Source organism: Mustela putorius, unplaced genomic scaffold, assembly GCF_011764305.1.
Source record: "Mustela putorius furo isolate JIRA1106 unplaced genomic scaffold, ASM1176430v1.1 tig00003853_pilon_pilon_pilon, whole genome shotgun sequence".
Taxonomy (NCBI): domain Eukaryota; kingdom Metazoa; phylum Chordata; class Mammalia; order Carnivora; family Mustelidae; genus Mustela; species Mustela putorius.
In genome coordinates, this window is record NW_025422005.1 from 13855956 (window position 1) to 13874114 (window position 18159).

General features: G+C 53.3%; 1 protein-coding gene across 3 annotated transcripts in view; it reads right to left on the bottom strand.

The window, feature by feature from the left end:
- The window catches only part of TMCO4 (transmembrane and coiled-coil domains 4), an 86516-nt gene that overhangs the window by 13118 nt on the left and 55239 nt on the right, over positions 1-18159 (bottom strand). The window contains exon 14 of one of the 3 annotated variants that reach the window (XM_045063856.1): positions 14-2392. The exons of the other annotated variants lie outside the window; for them this stretch is intronic. Within the exon in view, the coding sequence (XP_044919791.1) occupies positions 2361-2392 (32 nt within the window). The 3' untranslated portion in view covers positions 14-2360. Of the gene's footprint in view, positions 1-13; positions 2393-18159 lie in introns of those variants that run through there. 3 annotated transcript variants of the gene reach the window in all.

Consider the following 18159-nt stretch of genomic DNA (forward strand, 5'->3'; position numbering starts at 1 on the left):
TGGGAAAAGAACCCCGAAAAGGCGGTCAGTGTCGCTGGCCACAGCAGGTCCTGAAAGGGACACTCCAACAGTGGGGGAGGAGATGGCTGTCACACGCCCATGTGCTCACACACACACCTGTGCTCACACACACACATGCTCACGCAGTAGTGGGGGCCTCCACACACTGAGTCACAGGCCAGGGGACTGATCTCTTCCTGCAAAGCGCTATCATCTCTAACTCAGAGTTAAGGAAAACCACAGACATGGTCAAGGTCACATGGCTCAGAAGTGACACAGCCTGAGACGGGACCCGGATCGATGCTCAGCATCCGTGAAGCTCACAACCAGCCATGGACTCGGAGGGGACATCTTTAGAAGGGACCAGTGCACACCGGGAGGGAGACGCCCAGCCCAGTAGCTTCCTGGGGCCCGGGCAGTGTGGTGGGAAGGTGGGGGCGCCCAGGTTCCAGGGCAGGGGGTACACTCAGCAGCTGCACAGACCAAATGGTTCAGGTATGTTTTAGGCGGGGTTGCTCAAAGTGCGATTCGATGGACCAGGGCTGGCCCCGGGATGGTCCGTCCTGTAAAGACAGACAGAGGGAAGCCACATTTCTTCTCCCCCGTGGCAGACTAGAAGGCAGGAATTGTTGGACGGGGGTGAGCACACCTTGAGAAGCCCTTCTCCTGACGGAGGAGGGGGGCACACACGTCCCTCCTCCCTCCCCATCACTCTCTGTCCCCTCCTCGGCTGTGTTTTCTTCTTGTCCTGACCGCTTGTTTCTGTCTGTCCAGGTGCCGGGAGGGCGGTGCTCTGGCCGTCTCCATCCCAGCTCTACGGCCGGGTCTAGAACAGTGCCTGGCCTGTGCCGGGAGCTCAGGAAAGATTTGAATCAATGAACAAAGAGGAAGTCAAGCGCCGTCCCTCAGGGAAGCCAGTATATGGTCTTTGCAAAGCCTTTGTAAAGCCGTGGCTTCGAATAACTTGAGTTGGGGGCTGAACTTCTCTGAGTCCACAAGGGGGTGATGACACTGGCCTCGAGGGTCTTTATGAGAAAATCAAGTCACAGCGTGGGAACCACCCAGCACAGGGGAAGCACAGCGGAAGTGAGTGTGGTCGCCCTCTGCTCTGCGCCCCCGCCTCCCCAAAGGTGGCTCTTTCTTATGCTTCTGGGTGTCTGCATGTCCCGGGAAGCAGCATGCTCAGTGTCACTCCTGGGGGATGTGCCCAAGAGGGACCACTCTGCCCTGTCTGCCACTCTTCTCTTGTTGACGGACGCAGGCCTGGTGGCTTCCTCTCTCTGGGCTCCCATTTCCAACCAGAGTGATTCTAACTGTTCTCCGTCTGGGATTCCAGCTCAGCGCTGGTCTGAGTAAAGGGTTCCAGGCTAACAGGTGTCCAGGAACCCCTACCGTATCACATGTTCTAAATGCTCCCCTGTCTCTGATCTCGAGAGATGCCCTGGCACAGAATTCTGATTTCACTCCTTTTGCTTCCAGGGAGACGATAACCTGGCAGATGGACCTGAAACCTCAGGAAGTCGGCAGTGTGTGCTGAACAGCAAGGGAGACTGAGGGGACCCTTGAGAGAAGGGCTGTGGATAATGGGGTTTTATCCTAACCCTGTCTCTTGGCAGGTAGGGAAACTGGTTCTCAGAGGGGGATGGGAGAAGTCCAAGGTCACCCAGGTAGTGGGAATGAAGCTGAGCCCAGAGCCCAGACTGCTTGGACAGAAGTGGCTGGGTCCTTGGGGCCATGCTCTCTGCTGTTTGCACTAACACCACAAAGCACCGGGGTCACGTATGGGTCGTCACTGTTCCCAGAGTGCCAAACGGTTGTTGACCCTGTGAGTCAGCTGAGCTCATCGGCTTTCTCTAGGGGCCCGCGGCTCAAAGCACCTGCTCAAGGCCCCACAGAGTCTGGCCTTCTCTGGGGGGCGAGGACCCCTTGTGGCCAGCGGTGGTAACGCAGCATTCTGGATGGGTTGGATCCTGGCTGTTAGGAAAAGCCAAAAAAGGTAGTTGCCGGTGACCTTGAACTGACACCAGCAGTTGAACCTCACAAAACAGTCCAGAACCCAACCAAATCAAGTCAGGATGGGCAGTGAGCTGGAAACACATGTACCCATCAATGACGCCTGGCTGGCTCTGGGTCATCAGGCCAAGGTAGGCCACACTCAGACACGTGCCTTAAAGGTTTGCTGTCTGCGAGGCTGCAAACCCGGACACAAGCCACGTGCGAGGCTCTCAGGAACGCACAGGTGTTAGCTGAGGGAAGTCGGCGAGAATTACTTTAGACCCACCCAAGGTAGACCCTCTACTGCAGGTCATGGCCACCTGCCCAGTCCTGGGAATAGGATGGTCCAGGAAGGAAATCTGGGGTCAGAAGAGGACGCTGGCTGCTGTAGTAGATGCTGGAAAGGAAAAAATGTCAAATTTAACTGTTTGTTTCCAAACCTCATAATACCTGAAGATTTCATTCTTCTGGGTAAAAGAGAGAAAACTCTCACTCAGGCCCTGCTTTAGTGTCAAATAGTGTCCTCGCTGCCTTTCTGCTTCAGGGACAATTGATGAGGGAGCAGGAGGCTGGCTGAGGACAAAGCAAGAGCTGGCGCCTTGCACCCCCTCTTCACCCGCTCCCCTCCATATGTGTGGCATTCCTCAGGCACCCCTGACTGCCATAAAACGATAAATAGTTAACTTGCAGGGATCGCAATCCTGCAGAACAGGAATCTCCGTTGCTCTACAAGATGTCCTAGAGACCTAAACAGGGAGGTTACCTTACCAATAGCACAAATTTCCAGAGGCAAATAACTCTTGGTTCCTGAAGCCCTAATGTCCCCCTCCCACCATAAACTGGAGGAGACTGGAGTAGAAAGGAATGTAAATGATAGCCAGATCATAATGCCCCACCAAGAATCTCCCAATTATCTTGATGTTAATGCCTGACCTAAAGACGACATTGATCAAGCCATAAGGGCAAAGACTCCCCCCCACCCCCGGCACCTTGTAGGCCCTCCCTAGCATGTGAGAACTCTGTCGAAATCTCCCATTCCTTCACCACCTCCCTCCAACCGTGGGGTATATAACATGCCCACCTTCACAACCCGGGGCAGCAGCTCTTCCTGCCCACGGGTCCTGTCCCTGTGCTTTAATAAACCACCATTTTGCACCAATGACGTCTTAAGAATTCTTTCTTTAGTCGTCGGCTCCGAACCTCCTCACCCCACCGAACCTGACTTAGGTTCTGGGACTTCATCACAATGAATGTTTGCTGAAACACGCTTGCATTTGGATTTACTCCTGTTGCTACCATCGACTTTTCTTCTTGTGAATTCTTTTTTTTTTTTAAGAGAGAATGTGTGCATCTGTGGGGCAGGGGAGGAGCAAAGGGAGAGGGAGAGAATCCTAAGCAGAGTCCAACATGGGGTTTGAATTCACAACCCTGAGATGGTGACCTGAGCTAAAATTAAGAGTCAGGTGCTTAAAAGACTGAGCCACTCAGGTGCCCCTCTTTTTATGAATTTTTAAGGTATGAAGATAGTTCTGTAGCTTCATAAATAGACTTCTGATAAAGGGAGGGAGGGATCCAACATGGGTTCGGTCGCCTTCAAGTCAGGAGACATGGCCTTTGAGGCTTGGATGTCTCATTTAAAAAAAAAAAAAAGAATTTATTTACTTTAGAGAGAGCGAGTGAGTGAGGGAAGAAGCAGAGGGAGAGGGGGAGAGAGAGTCCTAAGTAGACTCTGTGCAAAGCATGGAGCCTGACACATGGGGCTCGATCTCACAACCTCGAGATGAGGACCTGAGACGTCAAGTGCTGGACACTCAGCTGACCGAGCCACCCAGGCGCCCCAGATTCCTCACTTTTTGAAACAATTCTCTGTATGTTATTAATATCCTACTTTGTGGGGCGCCTGGGTGGCTCAGTCAGTTAAGTGACTGACTCCTGGTTTCAGCTCAGGTCATGATCTCAGGGCTGTGAGATCGAGCCCCACACTGGGCTCTGTGCTGAGTGCAGAGTCTGCTTGGGACTCTCTTTCTCTCCTTCCACCCTCCTCCCCCCCTGCTCTCTCTCTAATAAAAATAAATCTTTATTTTTCTTTAATTAAAGGTTTTAATTTATTTGTCAGACAGAAACAGCACAAGTGGCAGGGGGCAGGAAACAGGTGGAGGGAGAAGCAGACTCCCCACTGAGCAGGGAGCCCGATTAGGGACTCGATCCCAGGATCCCAGGGTGGATGGATGCACCCGACCACGTGCCTCACCTCCCTTCCTTGATTTTTCTCCATTGCCCTTAAGACTGCCTGATTCCTACCTGTCTTTTGCTTTTAAAAGCCTCATTTATGGGGCGCCTGGGTGGCTCAGTAGGTTAAAGCCTCTGCTTTCGGCTCGGGTCATGATCCTAGGGTCCTGGGATCGAGCCCCGCATCAGGCTCTCTGCTCAGCGGGGAACCTGCTTCCTCCTCTCTCTCTGCCTGCCTCTCTGCCTACTTGTGATCTCTGTCCGTCAAATAAATAAATAAAATCTTTAAAAAAAGGAAAAGCCTCATTTATAGTCTGTCTCTTCCTAGCATGCAGGTTCCCCAGGGGCTGCTCTCCAGTGACTCCCCAGTGCCTGGAACAGCGCCTGGCACAGACACTGAGCTCCCCAGCCATGTGGAATGAACGAATGAATGAAATGGTTGTGGCATGAATGAAAGCGAGCAACGCGACTGAGCGGTAGGAGCCCTTCATGGTGAGGACACATGGAAAGAGGTTCTTTCTTCTTTTTCTTGTCTCCCCGCCCCCCCAGCCCGACTTCTTCCCAGCAGCTATAGCTGGGGATCTCCAAAGACTGGCTAAAAGCAGAAGAAAAGCACTACCCCAGCTGAGAGTAAACAACAGCGTCTTTAACCATGGTTCTCAGCTCTCCAGTTGCTCATTTCCAGTGCTCTGTTCCGGGGGGACGGACGCTACTGCACATGACGGCGGTCTGCAGTGGGCGGAAGAGTGAGCGATCCTTCTGAGGCTACCACTGGCCTTGTCTCTTCCCCCGGCCTCAGAGAACGTGATCCAAAGGCTCAGGCTAACTCTCCCGAGAAGCATCTGACGTCGGCTGTATTTTTAGATTCCCTTGCGTCCAGCCTACCTAAGGAGACTCAGGGTCGCCAGCCCCTTCCGGAGATCCACAGTGCCGCTCCGGGGTGCCCCGTCTCTGGGGGGCAAAGATCCAGAGCGATTCTGGGAGCCTAAGAAACTGCATAAGCACCAGTTGCTGTCGGTCCACCCGATGCCTCCAAGGACTCACACATCAGGTGTCAGGATTTCAAGACCATGAGGGTGCCGTGGGGACTCACACGATTCCGGGTCAAGGTCGCTTGGGGTCATTACCTATCTTCTCAACCAGGAGACTCTGCAAAGGGGACTGCTGCCCTGGGCAGGTCTGCGAAGACATCTGCCATTAGCAAGGGCCCACGTGCTCGAGAAGGCTGGGTATCACGGGTCCAGGGAAAGCGGTCTGGCCAGCAGCATAAGAGATACCTGGGATCAAATCCCAGTGTTGCTGTGTTCTGAACAGAGGTCAGTTATTCAATAATGTGGATTCTCAGCCCTAAACTGGGGTTCAACACTTTAACCCACTTAACTTTTCTTTAAACAGAATTTTAAATTGTGGTAAAAGGCACATAATGTAAAATTTACCATCGGACCATCTTTAAGCGTTCAGTCACTTTTCAGTCGCAGTTCAGTCGAATTAAGAATGCTCCCATCGTGGAGTCACGGACCCTCACTTCGATCAAGCGGAATCTAGATAAACTGGGGAATGTCTTGTCTTGCATATTCTTACACTTCCTGGAGTTCCCACTGTATGCTCGACAGGACCCTTTTACCACTGGACCCTCTGAAGATGGTCTTAGCTTTTCAAGAAAAAAAATCAAGAGCTGGAGACACCTGGGTGGCTCAGTTGGTGAAGTGTCTGACTCTTTTTTTATTTTTTAAAGATTTAAGTTATTTATTTGACAGAGAGACACAGCGGAAGAGGGAACACAAGCAGGGGGAGTAAGAGAGGGAGAAGCAGGCTTCCCGCTGAGCAGGGAGCCCGCTGCTGGACTTGATCCCAGCACCCTGGGATCATGACCTGAACTGAAGGCAGATGCTAAATGACTGAGCCACCCCCAGGTGCCCCCGAAGTGTCTGACTCTTGATTGTGGCTCAGGTCATGGTCTCGGGGTCATGAGATCAAGCCCCACGTTGGGCTCCATGCTGGGTGAGGAGTCTGCTTGAGATGGTCTCTCTCCACTCCCCCTCCCCCTCCCTCTCCCTGTTGTAATGAAAATTAAGAGCTGAGAACAGACAGCTTCAGTATGACAGCAAATTTCTGTTTACACTGTAACACGGGTCTTGAAAATTGTATACAAGTTCAGTTTTTTGTGAAACTAACCATTCTTACAACATACTGAGTAGGGTCTGTTCTTCCAAAGAGCCCTGTGGAGAATCTTTATGTATAGTGGGGGGTCCCTGTGTCCCTGGGAAGGACCCTCCTAACTTCCCCTCTGTCATTTTGTCTTAACCATACAGTGGGCTTCCTTCCAGTGAGGCAGGCCTGCGCAGCGCTTTCTAGGTATTTCCAAACAAACCCCTCTAGGAGTTCACAGAAATCTCATCAAACGGCTGGCGTGGTGACAGGACAGCCTCCCACACGCCTGTCACGTTGTCCGTAACGCGATTCCCCTGGCTTGCAAACACCAAAGGACCTCAAACTTGAGAAGCAAAAAAAAAAAAGCAGCATTTTTCCCCTCCTGGCAGGGGGTCCTGTGTGCACGGAGTGATAAGGCGGGAAACGATGAAGGAAGTTGCTGCCTGACTGCGGATCCGGAAAACAAACCGCATCTAAAACAAACAAAATCCATGCCAAAGGTACATGCGTGCGCGTGCGCGCGCACACACACACACACACACAGGCACACGCACATGCTAAACACACGGACAGAAGTGGCCGGAGAAGGAAGGAGGCCGGTGGCCGGGCAGGAGAAACGGAGGCTCTGACTGTCTGCCTGTCCCCCACCCTCCGGGAATGATGTTCACATTGGGAAGAATCCCCTTGGGGAGCCTGTCTGGACAGACTCTAAGAATCTGGGATGAATTCTTTAGGGAACGAGGAAGCCTTTATCCTCTCCCTACCCCCATTCCCGGCTCGATTCCCGTCTCTTTGATTTGGTCGTGCACAGTGGTTTAAGGCTGTCGCCAGCATCCTGGGACCCTGGAAATTCATCTGCAAGCCTGACCTCTCCTTGCTTTTATGGGGCAGGGTTGGGGGGCGGGGAAGCCTGGTCTGTCTGAGGACAAGGGAACGGGTAAGTGCGGTTCCACGTGAGGGAAATAAATCACATCAAACGTGAGGTCTGCTATCGCGGACATGAAAGGGCCAGATGACCACCCGGCCGTCTGTTCTGCGAGTCAGCTGGCTTCTAGCGACAGCTCAGAAATAGTTTTCAGCCAAGCGGGAGATTAGCGATTCAAGGGCCAGGAGGCTGAAATAATTCTGTGTGAACTTATTCACGAGCTCTTTTGCCTTGGGTTTATCTTGCAGACATCAGGGGTGGTGATGTGGGTCCAACATCTTAGGGGCTGGGAATGAAACTGGAGAGAGAGATCTCATGGCAAAGGTTTTTTCTTCTTTTTTTGTCATAAACAAAACTCTAGAATTTGATTTCATAATCCCTCTTCTTCATTTCTTTATCATCATTACTGTCATCACAGCTTACTTTGGGAGAAATAACATTCACACATGTTATTTCGTTACCCCGCATAAGGATCCCAGGAGGTTAGCCAGACTACTCCCATTCCAGGATGGGAAAATCTTGCCTCAGAGACACTAAGCAGTCTGTCCCAGGTCACACAGTACGTGGCATCATGGCATCTTTCATACACGTTCTCTCCTATTCTCTGTCCCTTTTCCCTTGGCTATCAGATATAGCCTTGAACCAAAAGCCATGTTTATGGATAACTGCGACATCTTCCAAAATTGTGTATTAAATATAGAACATGCACAACCTACTAAGACGAACATTTCCAATGTGGCTGATTCAGGAGACACATTAGCGGGTTAAAATTTGTTAAAAGGTTAATTTCCTGATGCATGCACCAGGCCAAGGGTATGTGGTCTTTTGTTTCGGTAATCTCGGGTACATCTACCAAACCAAGTGGGTGAACAGATACTGCTGACAGAGAGAAAGCACAGTCCTGGGTTCTGGCCATGTGCTAGATGTCCTCTTTGTACTGAGGACCTATTTCCTCCAGATCAGTCTGGTATCGATTATTTGATTTGGGGATTCCTGGATCCCTCAGGTGGTATACGGTTGAACCCTACATCCAAGTGAAGCATGGTCCTGTGTCTCTGAATTCCCTCAGTTCAGTCAAAGAGATGTTTCTCTCCCCTCCCTCCAGCCAAGGAACACGCTCACGGCTCTCATTTTCTGCTTCCTCCTTGTTTCTCATCTTGGAATGATTTCCTTTAATTTGGGGAGTGCTGCCTTACAACACTTTATTCCACTCGCAGTGATCCCTGGCGAGGGACGGCCAGGGCAGAGAGCATGGACCGACCTGCTGCTGGTAATAAGTCTGTAGGACAAACTCTGTCATCTCTTTGCATGAGCTGCCCCGCCAAATGGTAGACCCTGAGACTGTGGGACGGCCGAGATCCAGCAGCAGCCAGCATCTTTGAGTGTCCCTGTGATCATGAGTGTGCCTCTGTGGACCTCGGAGCCTACGCTCAGGTCACCGGTGACCTTGATCATGAACTTGGCCGTTGCACTTCCATCTCTCTGCCAATGACTTTCTCCACTGGGGCCCCTCACCATGGCAGGGGCCTCCCGGTGTCCTCTGGGATGCTGTGGAATTCTCAAAGACAGCCCCACCTGAGAGCCCCTTCATTTTTAAAGCATGCCACACCATCCTGCTTTCGTCGAGTTTTGGTCATTTTCAAAAAAAGGTGGCTTGTCACTGATGGGATCCAATTTTTCTTCGTATTTTCTTATAAGAAATTCTTTATCAGACTATTTCCTCTTGATTTTCATTTGCAAAAATGTGAGGTCCCTGAAATAGCAGCGCACTTCGGGCAGTCGTGCTTGGACGGGCAGTGCTTTGGCTCAGAGAACGTGTAAGCAGGGGTCTGAGACCGGCCCTGTGCCGCCTCGCTGGGGGAGTGGGACAAGAGGGAGCCTCTCTGTGTCCTCATCTGGAAAGTGGTCCAAGAATCCCTAACTTGAGGGGCTGCTGGGAAGGTTCCAGGGATGAGGTCTGGAAACCCCTGTTACAGCAGGGGGGGGGGGCAGTATCAGTTCCTTCCCCTCTCTGTATCTTTGGTGCCTAATAAATTCAAACACAGAGGGCACAGGTGGGTGCCTGGGAACTTCTCAGGAAGCAGGAGCAGTTGCTGGGCTCCTCAATGAGGGCAGTCTGTAGACCCTCCCCAGTCAGCCCTTGCTGGAAACCAGCCCACGCTGGGCTTGGAGGAACCCTTTCCCACCACAAGGTGGTGCTATGGCGACCAAAACGCTCCTTCTGTCTCCAGCACAGGGTGTGTGGGGAGGGGTCCTACCAGAGGGGCTTCCTGGAATGCCATTCAGGTTAGACAGGGTGGGGGCGCCCCTTCAGGGGGTGGGCTGACCACATTGCTGAATGCCTGTTTCCCTGGGGATCCCTGAGAGGAGCCACCATAAGAAGAGGGATCTGGCCCTGGGCCCTCAGGGCACGTTGGGTAACCGCTCAGCTAAAAAATCAAAGGCAGGGGTGCTTGGGTGGCTCCATCAGTTAGGCCTCCGGCTCCTGGTTTGGGGTTGGATCAAGATCTCACAGAGCCCCAACTCGGTTCCACGCTCAGTGGGCAGTCTGCTTGAAGATTCTCTCCCTCTGCCCCTGCCCCATTCATGCTCCCCCTCTCTCAAAAAATGTCTTTAACAATGAGAGGGACAAGTCAAGGGACCCTGTGGGTGGCACAGAGGCCGGCTGTGGGAGTCTTCGCTTGCATCTGTGTCACTGTGGACAAGCTCCCCGGGCTCTCTGAGCCTGTTCTCTTGAGCAGCAGGGATGGCCTGGCACTCCCTCCCCCGCTGCTATGACGGCTGATGATAGCTGTCCTCATGCTCCAGCTCCAGCCCCGGGAACTGGAGTGAGAAAAGAGGCCGGGACAGCCTGATGGGCGGGTGGGCGCAGTTGCAGGGGGAGTTGCCGAGGGACGTGGAGGGAGTGTGGCTGGCAGGGAGGTCCTGTCCCCTCGGAGATGCCCGCAGGTGGTGCTGGCGACCTCTGTGCCCTGAGCCCTGAGCAGTTACAGTCACAGGGGTGGTCTTCTCAGCAGGACTCTGCTGACCAATGGATAAATAAACACAGCAGGGAAAGAGCCGCTAAGATCAAAGACTCGAGGCGGGTGCCTGCATCCGGGTCTCTGCATTCCATTTGGCAGGTCAGGCTCCTGAGTTGTGGGCTCACCTCTCCAGCCTGACTTCTCCCAGCTTCCCGGAGAAACCTGGGCTCCGGATGCCTGCCTTCCCTAGATCGTCCACCTTCCTCCCTCTGGATCTTTGCTCTCGCCAGTCCTGGGCTCGGAGGCATCCGGTCTTCCTCCCAGCTTGTCAAGGCTCATCTTTTCTTCCAGGCCTGCCTCTGCCCTGAAGCCACCCCTGCCTTCTGGAAGGAAAGCCTCTCTCCTTTGAACTGCTTAACATTTGGTCCATGCGATGTAGCATTTGGTACTGTTTTTTTTTGTTTTTTGTTTTTGTTTTTGTTTTTTTTAATGGTATCTATTCTCCTCCCTAGATTATAGGCAACTTGAGGGCAGCAAACTTGTCATGAGACGCAGCATAAGAAGGGCTCACAGGAAATGGTTTGGAGTCAGATGCGCCCGTGTTAGTATCCCAGGTGGGGCTGTGTGTCATCCCAGATTACTAGCTGTGTGTCCTTGGACAAGTCGCTTAACCTCTCTGGGCTTCAGGCCCATCCGTAAACATGGGAAATTCAACACCTGCTTCCAGGTGTAATAATGCCCACACCTTCCAAGATCGAGAGGGGTCCTGTTCTGGCCAGCACACGGCTGGTGCTCCACGAAGATCAGCTCCCTTCCCCACACCCCACCTTGGAAAGATGGTTTCTTGTTTTGGAGGTGAGCTGTTGTTCTCTGTCGAACTTCAGGAGAGCGAGGCAGGGTGAACTAAAAACCGTGCTTTCCACAGCTGTCTGAGCCTGTGATCCAGGCTCAACCACTGTCCCCGAAGCCTCAATCTCTAGCAACTGCTAAATGACAAAACGTAAAATCACCCACATGGAAATGCACCTGGAGACTTGTCACCTAATTAGCAGAGTCTCCCAAACACCTGGCTGCTTGTGAGAGCTCGAGGGACCATCATCTCCCTCTGAGTTTCCAAAGAAGCCCCCGCGCAGACCTTCCTGATAACAGTGAAGCACCCTGGGAAGCTCATTCCCAACCACGACAACGTCCTCATAGCCATTCGAGACCTTTCCAGGGCGCTCAGCTCCTAAAAGTCGAGGGCGCGTGTGGACAGAGTACGTCAGGGGGAAACGGAGCGTCTGGCTCCGCATGGAGGTGGCATCTCCACGCCCCCTCCCGGAAGTGAGAAATCCGCACTCGTGGCTTTCCACGACTTTGTTGGGAAGCTAATAGCGAAATTCCCAGCTCAGTTATAGCAACTGGGTAATAACAGGAGGATGTATAATAAGAGGGACAGCCTGGAGGTTGCTGAATGCCGATTACGTGCCAGCCATTCTGCTGAGTGCTTACGTATGTTATCCCCTTTGCTTAGCTTCTGAAGAAAGTACTATGAGACCCATTTCACAGGCAAGGAGACTGAGGCATAGGGACTAAGGGTCTGTTTGTGGAGCAAGTGAGCGGCAGAACTGGAATTCGGATCCAGGCCAGGCTGTGGGGTCTGAGCTCCTTCTGCCCCAGGCCCTGCTCCCCTGTGTCTGAGTTTCCCGGCCAGCTCAGGCCTCTACTCACACGAACGTACTTTCCACCCCGGATGTTTACACTTATCCGAAAGTTGTTGGATAAATGCTGCACACGGCCCTGGAGGCTATCTGTCCTGAGAAGTCCTGCAAGTCCTTTGAGGAAGGAGATGGAGCTTTGCAAAGTTTAATAAATGGGCATTCGAGAAAATGAGTGACCAAAAGATGGAAGAAATAAACAATAATGAAGACTATTCTAGAGACTGGAAAGGTCAGAGTTCATGAGGGGACATCCCGCACTGGGGCGGCAGGGACAGGGACCCCAAATCTCAGACCCTTCATTAAAATGTCAAGGACAGGACACACTGACTCACAGGAGAGAACGTTTTTATCTTCTGCTGCAAAACAGGCCAGGCCAGTGCTGGCTAAGCAGGCCTGATGATCACGCGCGTCTTAGCTACAAGGAAAAACCCCAACAGTTTCCATTTCAGAATGCTGTGAACTGAGGTGGTTAATTAATATGTAAATCAGTGGGACTTGGGGTTTTTTCTTCCCTGGTTGGAATCCACCTAACCCCCATGGGAGCATGTGTGCTTTCACTGCAGAACGTCTGGGTTCTTCCACGCCTATCAACCGGGGCTCACGCAGAGCATCTACTTACACAAAATTCTGAGTGAGGGGCGGCCGAGGAGGGAAGGAAACCGACAATGGCCATGAGAGGTGGGACCTGTCCATGAGACTGGGGGGTGGGGGCATTTACCAGGGCTGACCATGGCCAGGAAAAGGAACACTCCTCGAGACCATCCCCTCCCTGGCTCTGTGCTCACCACAGAAATTCTGGCAGATCATCTGTTTCCCCAGGAGCCTGGGCAGTGAGCACGGACATCTGCTCCATCTGCTGTCATCAGAGGGTGACGATTATTGGTGACCTAATGAATCAGCATTCAGTTCCCAGTACTGTGTCTTGTGAGTTTGTCTGATGGGACTCTGATCAGCTCTGGGTGCAAAGGAGACAGAATCAGGTTTCTGAAAATCCCAGAAGCAGACCTGGGGATGTGCAGGCTGCTCAGGTGTTGTAGGGCTTGGGGCGCTCTGTCGCCATGCCAGCGGGCCCCCTGGACAGCATTTGAATGTGAGCAGCCTCAGCAGATATCCTGGACAGAGCCTGCTGTTCCCCAGGCCACAAGCCATTGATGCTCAGATGAAACAGACCCGTTCCTGAATTCCTAACCACGCTGGGGCTGAGTAGTAAGCTTCCTGTCACTGGAAGCAATTAAGCAGAGGCTGGTAGACACCACTGACGGATGAGGTCAATGTATGTATGGGGGTCCTGTATGCGTGGAGTTCTGAACCAGAGGATTCCGGGTAACCCCTTGGAACCCAGATAGAAGAGTCTGTACTTCCCGGGGTTCACGGGATGGGAGAATGCACTGAGGCCCTTGCTGACCGACCCCAGGGATATTGTGAAATTCTCCTGGATCAGCAAACTGATTAGACTGAATGGTGAGTGGCCCTTCCAATGTTCTAATACTTTCAACACGCAAACCACCTCCTGTATCATAGCCAGTGATCAAGCATTTCCTACGTGTCAGGCTGGTGCAAGGTGCCTACTATGTGCTGTTTTCTTTATCCTCATGGTATCTCCATGAGGTGGGTATCATTAGGTCTATTTTACTCGAGAGGAAGGCTTGAAGAAATTCTGTAGCCTGCACAGGGTCGCAAGGTTGGTAGTGGAACCAGGATCTGAGCCCAGGGCTCTCTGACCCTGAGCCCATGATTTTAACCCTGGGGTATTAAGAACTGTGGCCTTCTACAACTTCTCATAGAGTTAACCCTCTAACATCACGGTTAGGAGGAAGAAGCATGTCTACAAATGGTTAGGGTAGTAGGAAAGACACTCCAGGGGGAGAGGCTGATTTCTAGAGGTAAGTGGGCTCATCTAGTAGGCGCTGGGGGCTGGGGGTGTGGGCTGACGGTGGAGCAGAGAGGCCAGCCCCAGAGGCCAGGCGAGACAAGCCCACCAATCCTTGCCTTCTTCCTACAACCAACCGGGACAACCCAGGTTCTCCGTGTGAGTAAATGTGTTTCAGCAGGTGGCAACGGCCAAAGTCAAGGGTGTCTGCATCCCCAAGAGAACGCAAGCACCTTTCCAAGGGAGTCAGCGGCCTAATCTGCAGCCAAGCCTGGCAGAAAGACCCTGTTAGTTTAGACGAAAACAGCGAATGGATCCCATGTTCTGATGAATCATTCCTGCCCTGGGAGCCGCCGTTGGAAGATGATCCTGTCTTACGGCAAGCTCAGACCAGTGTGTGTTACAGCCTCGGAGAGAGACACCTGGATGAGCGAATGGAGAAGGGACAAAGGCATTCTTGTGTACTGAGGTCCTCTGCGTGGCAAGCACTGTGTTGTCACATCTGCTACACGGAAAGGCCAACAGAGCGCTAGAGTTGAAGCCCGGGCCCGCCATCCGTACGCGATCGCACCTCTGCCCTGTCCCAGGTCCTGTCCCAGGGGCTGGTGACACAGGGGAGAAGGGAAGTCCCTGCCTTCAACCTCTTCACAGACAGAACAGGAGTGTCAATACCTAGACCTTAGCACTGTCTGTACGTTAAGCAAAGTGCTTAGCGCTGCGCCTGGCCCGTGGTAGGTGTTCGATAAACAGAAGTTACCGAAGCCCAGAACCAGCCCGAGAGGCGTCAGTATCCCTATTTACCAACTAGGCCAAAGCTCAGAGGGGGAGTGACTTGCTTTCGGGGACCCCAGAGAGTTAACAGAATAGCGGAGCCTGGATTTGAACTCGGGTTTCTGCACTCCAGATCCAGTGCTCCTTGATGTCATCTGGCTTGGCGGCCACAGTCCCTTGCATCTTGAAGATCCAGGAAAAGCAATCCAGGGGCACCAGCTTACAGATGGAGCAGGGACTGGGGGGTGGCCAGGACCCACTTAACACATGCACCCCGGGGCCCGGAGTGCAGCACGCCTGGCCGCCTTTTATCTGCGGAATGAACACGCCGACAGGAGGGCTGGCGCATCTCAGACGTCTCGCTGACTATGCGGACAGGGCCACGGGGCAGGGACAATATGTAATGCCTCTAATTAATTCCCCTCAAATCCTTTTGGAACGAAGAGGAGGATAAATGCGTCAATGAACTGAAACGGAACCGATTTTTTGGTTCACGCGGCCATTTCCTGGCTCAGCCTGCTACCATGAGTCAGCCTGAGCTGGGCTCGCTTTCCAGCTACTTAATTCTTGAAAGCTTTTAGAGCAAACACATGGAGAAATGAGCAATCCGTTACGATCGGGGGCCCAGAGCCTCTCAGCAAGTGCCTGGATGGTGGCTCTTCCTGGCACCAGGCTCTGCTCCCCCACTCCTGCCACCTGCCGGAGCCAGAAATACCCTTGGTTGGCGGGTCCGTCACTCCCCAAGCCCATTCATCCCGCCGGCTGGCAGACGGGCCGTCGGAAGGTGCCCGTTCGTCTCTGGGAATTCTGGCTCCATGCATTTCCTGCCCATGGGCACAAACGTTTGTTGGCAGGTGCACATTCTATCTCAGTTGGGAATGGGTAGGATCATGGCGTGGGGAGTACGCGTGCTGGGTGGTCTGGAAGTAGAGCGACCCGGGTGCCCTGGGTCACTGGGAGGCGGGGCCAGGCTGCGGGGGGCTGTGTGCTGTCCTCTGCAGGCAGCGCTCATGGTGAATGTCATGGCTGCATTCCTGGGCCTCCATGAATTAACTACTAACCTGTATTGGGCACCTCCTATAGGCCAAGACCTGGGAAGGAGCTGAATCCAACAGGCAGGTCCTCCATGAGGCTGACCACCCTCTGGTCGGGGAGGGAGACCCGCAGGCCGTCCAAGCAGAATGGCCCCCACTGAGGGCCTGGGTACTGGGCAGGTACCCCAGCTCGGCCACCTCCCTGGCTCTGCCTTTGGGCAAATCCCTTCAGCTCTCTGAGTCTCTGCCTCCTTCTCCGCCTTTCTGGACAATGGGACGAGGACTGCCCGCCTCGTGTGATGCTGTCGTGAGGCTCGGGGATGAACACTGCTCCACGAGGGCCTAAGCACCACGTCCCACCCCGTCGCGGCCAACACCCCACACAGAAGAAAGCCCACGCTACGCCTGTATCCTCTGAGAGAAAGCAACAAGAGGGTGACCTCGTCAATGCTTGTTCCTAAAGTGTGTGTGTGTGTGTGTGTGTGCGCGTGCACGTGTGTGTGTTAAGCATAGCCTTTTCAAGTTTGACTACTTACACCTTTCTGCAAGAAACACCCATTTTCTATTTTTTCTTTTTCTTTTTTTAAAAAGATTTGTTTTGCATGGGTGGGGAGGGGCAGAGGGAGAATCCCGAGGAGACTCCCACTGAGTGTGGAACCCAACGCGGGGCTCAATCCCACAACCCTGAGATCACAGACTGAGCCGAAATCAAGAGTCAGATGCTTACCCGACTGAGCCACCCAGGCGCCCCCCAAAACATGTTTTCCTTTCTAATTGCTCCAGAGACTTCCTTCCATGAGGCTATTGTGCACACAATCCTGAAACGGTGCTGTTTTTCACCCATGCTCCAAGCAACATCTTTGCCTTAGAATAGAAGTGTTTTATCTTATGTGAGTAAGACTACTAAAAGCCATTTGTTGAACTCCTCAGAACAATACGGTGTTTAAGCCACTTGTCAAGAGGGGTTTGAGAGCCACATCCTGAAAAGGTTGTGTCTGAGCTTGCCCTGGGGTTGGGAGAAGGCCGAGAACCTTCTGGGCAGCAAGACAGGGACCCAGTCCGGGAGGCTCTGCCCAAGCAGAGAGGAGTTACCCTGAACCTGCAGTTTTCTTTCTCAGGCACGGGAAGCTCTGCGGGAAGGACAGCTGATGGGGATCTAAAGCCAAAACATCCTAATGGACACACCTGGAAATATCACTTGGCCTCACACGGCGCCTTCGATGCAAAAGGTAGATAATTATCCTGACCTTAGGTTGTCATAAGGATCAGCTGCCACAGTCGTGAATCAGAGCAGGGCCCAGCTGCGGTGGACGCGAGTTCCCGCTGCATCATTACCAGCTCTGTAGCCTAGGCTAGGTGCTTTATCTCTGTAAGCCTCCATTCCTTCATCTGTAAAATGGGGATAGGTAGACTCTCACAGGATTATCGTGCGGATCAAATAAAATGTGGTGTGCATTGTATTTAGCTGTGCCTGGCGCATCGCAGTGCCCGCTGTCAGCTGGGGAGAGGACCAGGAGGAGGAGGACAGGTCGGGGGGTGGGAGAGGGGGCTGGATTCTTGTGTTTCCTTCTGTTTCCTGAGGCCAGTGCTTACGGGAGCCCGTGGTCTCCCCCAAGGGCAGGACACTCAGGTTAAGGATGTCAGCCCCCACCTGGTGGCTGCCCTAGAAGTTGGTAGCACAGGACAGTAAGAACACCCCATACCGAGCACCTACTGTGTGCCAGGTGCTTTCCAGATGACTGACGCACGTCACTGCCGACCCTGCGAGACCCCAGCTCGTGTCTCAGACGGCGGGTTACTTGTGAAGATCGGACTCTAAGGTCCATGGGGAGAGGGGCTGTCCTGACTTCCTCACTGCGGCTTCCCCAGGGCCCTGCACCTCGCCCAGCGCACACCAGGTGCTGAATGCGCAGGAGCTGATGGAGTGAATTTCATTTAGAGAACTGCCATATGGCAGGTGTGAGCTGAGCTGCGGAAGGGGCAGAGAGAGTCTGATGCAGACTCCGTGCTGAGTGTGGAGCCTGATGTGGGGCTCCATCTCACGACCCCGAGATCACGGCCTGCGCCAAAACCACAAGTCAGAGGCTTCACTGACTGCGTGCCCAGAGACACTCCCATGTCCCCCCATGTTTCATATACATCAGGGCAGTGGAGATGCCTCAGTGATGGGCAGGGTGCTGGGTCTGGGACTCCGAGGGGACACTCTCACTCCAGAGCCCACTGCTCACAGCTCCTACTTCCCGGTGGGGGAAGGGCTGAGCTGCCCGTCACCGTCACCGTGTGGCTTTGCAGCCCTGTGTCTTGTCCCCTCCTTCCTGCTGTGCCCTGTCTGCTGGGTGGGGACGCTGGATGGCCAGCTGTGGAGCTCCGGGGGCCAGCGGCTTGCCGTATTGCTGGTAAGTGGGTGTGTGCAGCCGGGCTCTGCGGGCTTCCCTGGAGGGCATCTGTGTAAACACACACGGCTGTGAGCAGGTGTGCATTTTTGTGAGCACGTGTGTGTCCGTGTTTCTATTTGTTTTAC